Here is a 9,721-nt window from a genome sequence, read left to right on the forward strand (position 1 = left end):
CCATTGCGATCTATCTAGATAGAGATGTAGGTATAGATCTGTGGAAAGAGTCTGATTGTAAGGAATTGTCCCCCATGATGGTAGACGCCGAGAAGTTCTGTGATCTGCTGACTGCAAGCTGGACAGCCAGGAGAAGCTCAGGTGTGGTTCAGTCCCACTTCAGAGGACTGGGCACCAAGAAAGCTGGGGGGGCAAGTCCTGTCCTGAGTCTCAAATCCCAAGAAGTAGGAGTGCCCATGCACAAAGGGCAGAAGAAGATGATTGCCCCATCTGTGAGCTCTGTTCCGTGCAGGCCCTCTACGGGTGGATTGATGCCCATCCTCACTGGTGAAGGCCACCTGCTTCACGTAGTCTGTAGATACAGACATTAATCTTTTGCGAGAACATCCATATGGACGTGCCCAGAGGGAACGTTTTTCCGGTCATCTGGGCACCCTGGTCCCAGTCAAGTGGACACAATTACCCTTCACAGCATCCTTGCCTGACTCACAGAGTGGGATGTCCTGTGCTGCCACCATACTTAGAAATAGCTTAGCTGTCCACATGGCAGAGATACACGTGGTGTGAGAGTTGCTGATAGCACGTGGAAACCACATTGCAGTAAATCCACTGGAAGTAGCAAAGGGGATCAGCAGCTTTGATGTTCCGAAAATGTGTGAAGAGGATGATGTCCAGGACATCCCACTCCGTGATGGGTACCCTGCTGCCTCGCCTGAGAGCTTCTGCCTCTAACTGTTAGGACCCCTGCACTGGCCACAGGATCTACCCGACACCTGTTTTACACTGGAAGCAATAGGTGTAGTCAGATGAATTCCAATACCAAGTGGGATTTTTGGGGAGCAGTATGGCTGGTTCTTCGTGTCAAGCAAACAGGCTAGAGGTGGCGTTGGAAGTTGAGCAAGACTCAGGAGTGGGGTTTCCTCCATGGTCACCCTGGGGCCCTATGTCTTGACACTCAGTCCCACCTTTTTCCGGTGGGCGAGGCTTCCAGCCACGTGTCCTGTGTGTGGTCTGCTCTCCGCCAATGTTCCCAGTCATGGTTCCATGTGTTTCTTCCCGCAGCTGACTCCCCGGGGGTAATCCCTGGCATCATTGGGGCCGTCGTAATGGCCGTGGTCGGAGCGGTCTCTAGCTTTATCGCCTACCAGAAGAAAAAGTTGTGCTTCAAAGAAAACAGTAAGGTTTTTGCGGCCGCGTCCTTCCCTTTATGCCTTACTAACTTGAAAGCTCTGCTGTCTCGAAACTAAAACAATGCAGAAGTCCCGTTGGCTTGAGACACGTGGGAGGTGGTCGATAGTTCGAGAGATTGCTGGGATTAGTGGGATTGGACTCTGTAGCTTCCGTACCGGTGCCACCCGTGTGGAGTTGTGCAAATTTTGCCAGTCAGTAACCATCCCTGTCTTTGGGTTTTCCATCTCTAAAGGGCAGAGATGATCATCTGCACACCACCAGACTTTTGTGAGGATTCATAGGGCTGTGTGTCAAAGTCTCGACCGGTCGATTGGAGAAATGTTAGCTCTTGGAAATGTTTATTCATCCTAATTTATAATTGCGGTCATCCTCATCCCCCTTATGACAAGAGCGATGACGGGGCGGGGGGTGGTCCGCCATATTGTTTGCTCCAACCAAGGGAATTAAATTCGGAACGCGGGATGGCTGATTGCCTTTCTGGTATGACCCCGAACTGAACAGGTACTCGCAAGGGTTTGGGGGTGGGATATAAAATTTATAGGAGAATGGAGAGGTGTCCCACCCACCAGCATAGGGATCGGAACTCCAACGTTGGGTGTTTGGGTACCATACAGGCAAGAGTCCTTGAAATACATAGGATTTGCCTTGAAGTCCGTAAGTTTGGTTTCAAACATGGCTCATGTTCTTGTATCTCTGGGTTGCTCTGCGTCTTGCCTTCCCTCTTGCAAGATGAACACGAGGGGTGGACTCTGATGTGGCTTTAGGGGTCCCATGGTCTGTGGGTGGAGCCTCATGCTGTCTGAACTTCTCAACCCACCTGTAGTTTCAAGTCCAGATTCGTACTTAGCCGTTGACCTCCATCTTCAAGGACCACCACCTGAGGGCTGTAGGGAAATTCACAAAAGATTTGAATAGGTGGTGATACAAAATTTGTCTATAAGGAGGGAGTCTACCCTTAATCTCCTGTCATTCTCGATTTTTAGATTCACAGACTCTGTCTGTAGCCTGAAACTGAAAGTCCCAAATGGCTTGTAGGTTCAGAGACTTAACAGAAGCTACTGTTTACCCGATTATGTCTATTTTCCACATGTGACCGGGCGCCTTCCATCAGGGGCCCTCAGGAAACCATGCTCGGTTGCCTGAATGTTGAGTGTCCAGCATGTCCAAATGGATAGATGACCGAGGTCAAGGACACGCCCAAGTGGACAGATGACCATGGTCAAGGACGTGCCAAATGAAGAGCAGAATTGGTCAAGGAAATGCCCAAGTGTGAGGTCAAGGACATGCCCAAATGGAGAGAGAACCAAGGTCAAGGACGTGCCCAAGTGGACTTCATTTCTGCTTCCCTCTCCGAAAACGCTCAGCTCAGAGCCTCATGCCCAGCCAGGAGAGAAGGAAGGCATGCCTGCTAGGGAAGGATGCATGGAAAGTCTGGGCACAATGGTTTTCTGAAAATCTATAAGTGACTGTCAAATCCAATTTGGATTTCCAAATGCAGTCATATCGTGGACCTGCAAAGCCTTTCTGTCACCTTGGGTTTGAGATATATGACCCCCTTGGATGTTACGATGCCAATTAGATTTCATTTGTTGAGGCACAGGGATTTGGGGGAGGACCCAAGAATCATAATGGACTTGATGTTGTCCCGTACTTGGAATGGGATGAGGAACTTGGAAAACCAAGTGTTCTCCATCTCCCTGTCCCCGATTCCTGGCCATTCATTGACCCAGAATTTTGTACAGTCTCTCGTTCTGCATGAGCAAAGGGAACTTTCCACTGGGGGCGACTTTACCATCTTGATTTGCTTTCTGGTTTTTATGGGATTTATGATCTTTGCTGATATAGACACACAAAGAAAATGTCCCAAAACCCCCCCAAAAAACAAAAACAACGCAACAAGGAAGCTGGTAGCTCTGATTTCAGTCATTAGGGACCTTAGTCTGTAGCTATAAAATGCCCATAAGACAAAGAAAATCAGGTGCTGTTTTTCAGTAAACCCCAGGATGGTATCACAGAAGAGTGAGTCATCTCTTCCACGTCCGTGAAGAGACATTTTGGTGTTCTTGACCTATTAGTAGATGAACTCAGGGTTTGTCTCCATGGCACATTTTTATAAAGTCGTAGAATTGAAGTGTTGGATTCAGACATTGGGATCGTGAACATCCTAGACCTTTTGGTGGAGTTTGTGCAGGACTGTTGGTGGGTGTTCTTGTTGGGATGGTGGTTTAAAGAAGCACGTACCCGCGTGGACAGTTCCTAAGAAGGATGTGGCCTTGGTGCATCCCAGTGCATTCAAGAAACCATGGTTTTTTGGGGAAAACCATGGTTCTACAAGAGTAGGTGGTTCTCCAAGACCTTGCCATCCCGTTGAATTTGGTAGGGTCTGTTGAGTTGTGCGTGAAGGTCCGTCTCCACCAACTGGGTGGTCTCTCTACGGGGAAATGCATCCATCAGATACCAGACTTCCGGCTCTACGTTCCCTGAAGTGCTTTTTAGTATCATGTTGGGAGCCGATGCCTGGAAGAGTGTCCGTGGCCAACGCGGCTTGGTAGATCTGTCCTATATTCCTGGAGATGTTCGTGTGTGCCCAAGAGTTTAATGTGGCTTTTTTGCAAATGGCGCACGGTGGCCTGTTTTAAGAGCTGTCTCGGGCATGGGCTCGTGGCCGATGTGGGTGTTTGTGGATGGCTGTGTTGGCTTTGCGCGGCCAACGGCATGCATGGTGACGCACTCTGGGGCTGTCTCTTGCTGTGCACGATGCTTTCCTTCTGCATGCATGGTGGCGGATGTGGGCTCTCCCGTGTGTCCTTGTGTTATTTCCGGCAGGAGTTTGAGGTATTGCTGGGCTGACCTGCTGGCCTGTGCCTTGTCTTCCTCTCCCTGTCAGCGTCGATGCCCTACTTTCACCTCCCTCTTGTCCTTGAACTGGCTTCCGTCTCTGACCCATGCCGCCCACTGCCCCTTGGCCTTTAAGCATCGCTTTTTAAAAAAATCCTAAAAACCCCGCTGTCCTCCTGAGCACCAAGACTGTCTTTGTCAGAGCCGGCAGCTGCTGCCCTGGGCTTTTGCACGCGCCGGGACCTCTGCGGAGCTCCCCTGTCCCTTTTCCCGTCTGGTTCGGTTTTCATGTCTCGACCTTTCGTTTCAGATGAGCCGCGGCCGTAGGGACGAGCAGGAAACCGTGCGCACGCCTGGAGCTGCCCCCGTGTGATCTGGCATTTGCCCCGCTCCCTGTGGCGAGTTAGTCCGTTGCCATGGGAATGGGATGCTTCCCCCCCCCCCCGCCCCGCCAGCCCACCCCAATCCCCGGATCCCGCGCATAGTATTAGGCTATATTCATGCACAAGGAGTTTTAGGACGTGAGGAGGAATGCAGCTGTTTTCTTCTGAGCTTAAATCCGAGGCAGGCAGGGTGGCAGGTCCGGGGACGGGGCTTAGTCTGTGCCTCCATCCCGCTCCCAGGCGTCGGTCAGATTCCCGTTTGCAGCGGAACAGGGCCAAACGGAGGGTCCGGAGGCAGAGCCCGCGTTGCGTTTGCAGCTTTCAACGTCTGACTTTCCTGCCCCCGGAGTCCTTGTCCTCTGCACGTCCAGGAAGCAGCTCCTTGCTGTCTCTCTGACCCGTATTATTTAAAACATAATAATAATACGGGCCTGTCCTGCTTGACTCGCTTCTCCAGTAAGGAAAGGAAAAAGAAAAAAAAAAAAAATCCCATGATTTAGGAACAACCTAAAAATTTCACCGTTGTCAAATTTGAAGGTCTGTGGAGAACGGAGTGCGGCGTGTCCCCGGGCCGGAGACTCTGAGCACTCTAGATCGTCCCGTAAACGGGAAATCATCGTGGCTGTTTTCCTGCCCCGGGCACGTTCCGGCTTCTTTCCCTGGGTCTCTGGAAGGTTGTGGGGTTTGCATGGGATCTAAGTGCTTTGCTCCTGGGTCTGGTCCCCGCCCCCTCCACCGCCTCTGCGGAGGATGGAGGATGTCCCTGCTGATCTGTCCGTTCCTATAAAATGAGGCTTGTTCCCCGGTGGGTCTGAACCCGGTGTGTCCGCTCCCCTCCCGAGAAGGCAGCCGTCCGGGTAACTGCCTCCGCTGGTCGGCGGTGCCCCAGGGCTGTGGTCTCGGCTCCAAATGCACCTAACAGTCCCCAGCCACAGAGGCCCGTAAAGCTGCCCCTTCTATGACGGTCCTGCTAGGGACGAGGGGTCCTCAGCGCCGACGCAAAGCGTGTGCATTGGTTTTGTTTATTGTGAGAGACGCTGTGGGTGGCCTTTCCTGGCCGCTGGGCATGGTGGAGAGGGTAGGATGCACGGTGCGTCTTGTGGAACGGGGTGTCCCCTTAGGGGCAGAGGTGCATCGCGTAGGTCCCCTCTGGGCTGGCGTAGGTCTCCTCGGGGAGACGGGGAGATGGGGAGTCTGGCTGTGCACCCTGCTAGTCGCAAGGCCTGGGGTCTCCTTTGAATGCCGGCCCCTGCCAAGGGGTGGGAACAGGTCCAGCAAAGAGCCCGGCGGTCAGGATCTGGGGGAGACGCCCGGGTGGCCAATTGCCATCTGACTCACGACGCGTAGCACCAGCGGTCCTGGTGTTTGCACTCCGTGCCCCGTGCGTGCTCCTTCTGGGGTCCTGCTCCCTCCAACGTCCAGCCGTGACGCCAGCACCTCGAGAAGGTTCTCCGAGGGCCCGTGGTGTGCGACGCCGACATCGAAAAGCCTCAGAAGGGCACGTGCCCTTTCCGGTGCTGTCCCCAAGGGGACGTTGCCGTGACGACGCTGCGTTCTTCCAAGCGTCCGTGTCGCACTTGGCTCTGTAGAGTCCCCCGGCGGCCTCTAGCAGCTCTGGGTCTCCCGCACGTGGGGACAGGGCCGCCGACGGTGGGATTCAGGCACACCCCCCGGGACCCGCAGGGAAGGCGTGTCACGTGTCTGCTCTGTTCTCGCCCCGAGCCGGGCGCTTTTGCACCAACGTCCCAGCTCTGTGAACCGTGTGGGGCGGCGTCCGCTCGGGGCCCCGAACCCCGAGCGTCGCCGTCCAGAAATAAAACGCCTTTTGCCCGCGACTCTGTCCGTTGTCTTGAATTCCGTCGACTTCCGGAGGGGATCCTGGATCCCGATCATGGGGAGGGGACGTGCTCGTGTGCTCGGATGCCAAAGAGAAATTTCAGGGGAAAAAAAGTTTTTTTAATTGACCAGAACAGGGAAAACCCGAAATCAAGCCAACGGGACTCGGTGAGGCCCCCTTAGCGTTCGGTTTTATACGGACAAAGCTGCCCCGAGTGGGTCTGGGCCTCCGTCCTTCCCGGTCCCGCTGACGCGGGCCGGTGGGGAGGTGAGTGGGGGCTCCCCGTGCTTGGCGGTGACATTAGGGGGGCCTTCTGGGTACTGACCCCCTTGGGGTATCTTCTGTGCTTCCTTTCAGCCGACCAGGGTGAGGCCAGCACCAAGAACCAGCAGAGCACCAACGCCGACCAGCCCGGTGAGCCGCGGGGCCTGGGACCGATGTCTTCCCGGGACCACGAGCAGATCGAGGTCCACGGGGTGGTTTTATTCCTCCCAACAAGGGGAGCTTCTTGGGGTCCAAGTTAGACGCTGGACCATCGGGTCCACTTTCAAAAGCCGCGTTGGGAAAAATAAATAAATAAAAATAAGGCGTCTGTGAGCGCGTTTCCACTATTTATAGGGACGTGGGGACGCACCTGTTTGCCCCGCGAGAGGCGGCCTGTAGGCCACGGGACACGAGCGGACCCGAGGTCAGGGTCGCGTGACCTCGTAACGAACTGTCCGTTTAAGAATGGACACTTCGGGGACGTCCGTGTCTCACGGGCTGCGACGTCCCGTGGTAAACCCTAAATGAGCTGCGGAGCGAAATCGCGGCCCCACGTCGTTAAGCAAAACCACGGGAACTGGGTTGAGGAACTCACGGACGCGGAGATGGGGTGGATCAGCGACGTATTTTTTAATCTGGTTTTTCCTGCAGTATTGTCGTTTTGTTTTTGGGGTTTTTTGTAGGGGATTATCTACCTGTCCTTTGTATTATTATTATTTTTTAATCTAGGAAAAATGCCTTTATTTTTTCTCCTATTTCTTTCTCTAGAGAAATAATGCTGTCTATGGAATATGTTAATTTTTTCTTTTCTTTCTTTCATTCTTTTTTTTTTTTTTTATCCTTATTTTATTTTTTTTCCTGGAGTATGTATATTTTTTTTGGATTTTATTGTTCCCCATTTTTTTTGGTTTTTTTTTAGGAGAAAATACCTTCTCCTATTTTTTTTTTTTCTACCTGTCCTGGAGTATGTATTATTATTAATTTTTAATCTAGGAAAAGATGCCATCTTTATTTTTTAATCTTATTTTTCCTGCAGTATTGTCATTTTGTTTTGTTGGGGTTTGGGGGGTTATTTTATACGAGAAAATGCCTTCTCCTATTTCTTTACCGAGGAAAATAATGCCTTCTATGTGTTTTATCCTATTTTTCCTGGAATATGTTTTAACTTTTTTCTTTTCTTTCTTTCATTCTTTTTTTTTTTTTTTTTTTTTTTGAAAAAATGCTTTCTCTTATTTTTTTTCCCTACTTTTCCTGGAGTATGTATATTTTTTTCTGGGAAAAATATGCCTTCTATATTTTTCCCCATTTTTACCTGGAGTATGTTTTTGTTTATTTTTTCTAGGAGAAAATGCTTTCTATTTTTACCCCTACTTTTCCTGGAGTATGTATTTTTTTTCTAGGAAAAAAAATGCCTTCTATTTTTTTTATCCTATTTTTCCTGGAGTATTTTTGTTTTGCTTTGCTTTGTTGTTTTTGGGGGTTTTTTTAGTTATTTTGTAGGAGAAAATGCCTTCTGTTTTTTTCCTTAGGGGGAAAAATGCCTTCTATATTTTTTTCTCCTATTTTTCCTGGAGTATGTTTTTTTTTTTTTTTGCTTTTTGATTTTTTTAGGAGAAAATTCTCTCTCCTATTTTTTCCCCTAGCTTTCCTGGAGTATGAAATTTTTTTTTTTCCCCCTAGGAAGAAAATGCCTTCTTTATTTTTTCCTCATTTTTCATGGCGTATGTTTTTTTTTTTTTATTTATTTATTTATTTTTTTTCCTAGGAGAAAATGCCTTTTCCTATTTTTTCCCCCTCCTTTTCATGGAGTATGTATATTTTCTTCTAGCTAGAGTTGATCATACACTGAAGTTTGTTGACTCTTTTTCCCCAAGCAGGTCAGAGTCAGGATTTAGCTTTGTGTCGGGGACGGGTTTCGCGCTCACGTACCTTCTAGGGGAGTCACCCGCGTCTGAAATGTTTCAGGAGCAGCCGGTGACGTGCGGGTTTTGGGGGGAGCCGGGAATGCCTAGTAAAGTCTTCTCTCGTCTGTTTGTCCTTGACAGTTCAGTGGAGTCTTCTGGAAAAATAGAAGCTTGGCCTCGACGCACGTCCGCGACGCAATTCCCAGCAGAAGGACAAGACTCGCCGGCTGTGTCTTCCCGAAAAACACGTGCACGGGCGGCGACGGCGGCCACGGCGGGCTCCAGCCCCGTCCTGCCCACGCCTGTCCTTACATTGAGATGCTTTATTTTGACCTTGAGATGCGTCGCGCCCGTTTGCACCACGCCGGCTAGACGAAGGGGCTTCTAACGCTGCGTGTCACCTTCAGAGGGGAACTGTGCTTCCCTCTCCAGGGCTGTTAGGGCTTTCCCCGTGGGGTGGGAGACACCGATTGTCCGTGGCAGAGTCTTTCCAATACCGACCCCGCACACGTTCCCCCTCCCGGAACTCTGGGCCGTTTACCACACCCCGTGCTGACGAAACAGAAGCGTCCGTGCATTGACCCTCGGATACAGTGAGATAAACCTTCCACTGGTGTCCTCAAGGTTTCCTTCATTGGGTAGGATTTTTGTTTTGTTTTGTTCTGTTCTTGTTTTCCACACCGGACTAATAAAAGAGAAACAAGAAACCAAGTACTTTTTTACTTAAATATTGTCCCATGGGGTCACGTTTAAAGAAGGCTGTGGAAACCAGTGGGATGGACCCCGTGGTCCCTTTTCTGAGACTGTAGGACAGACGATCAACCCAAGTGTGCCCCTGTGTTTTCTTTCGCTGCCTACTTTCCTTTACTGGCCTTGGTACATCGGGAATGAAGACTTCTCAGCATCCAGATACTCCCCTGCAGTGCATACTTCTCTGTATTCAGACACTCCCTTGCTTGAGATGCTCTCCTGCATCAGATACTCCTGCATTGCATACTTCTCTGTATTCAGATATTCACTTGCTGGAGATACTCCTCTGCATCAGATACTCCCCTGCATTGCATAGTTTTTGTGTATTCAGATACTCCCTTGCATTCAGATACTCCCCTGCATCAGATACTTCTCTATATTCCCTTCTCTATACTCCCTTAGCTTTTAGATACTCCCCCATCCAGATACTCCCCTGCATTGCATAGTTCTCTGTATTCAGATACTCCCTTGCTTGAGATACTCCCCCGCATCATATACTCCCCGTATTGCATACTTCTCTGTGTTCAGATACTCCCTTGCATCAGATACTTTTG

The 9,721-nt window shown here is 50.4% G+C and overlaps 1 protein-coding gene across 1 annotated transcript in view; it reads left to right on the top strand.

The window, feature by feature from the left end:
• Positions 1-9,128, top strand: part of CD99 (CD99 molecule (Xg blood group)) — a 33,294-nt gene extending 24,166 nt beyond the window's left edge. Inside the window, exons 8-10 of the mRNA XM_045089257.1 lie at positions 1,063-1,176; positions 6,607-6,663; positions 8,559-9,128. Coding sequence (XP_044945192.1) covers positions 1,063-1,176; positions 6,607-6,663; positions 8,559-8,584 — 197 coding nt within the window. The 3' untranslated portion in view covers positions 8,585-9,128. The remainder of the gene's footprint in view (positions 1-1,062; positions 1,177-6,606; positions 6,664-8,558) is intronic.
• Positions 9,129-9,721: the final 593 nt, after the last annotated feature.

This window comes from Mustela putorius, unplaced genomic scaffold (genome assembly GCF_011764305.1).
Source record: "Mustela putorius furo isolate JIRA1106 unplaced genomic scaffold, ASM1176430v1.1 tig00003836_pilon_pilon_pilon, whole genome shotgun sequence".
Classification (NCBI taxonomy): domain Eukaryota; kingdom Metazoa; phylum Chordata; class Mammalia; order Carnivora; family Mustelidae; genus Mustela; species Mustela putorius.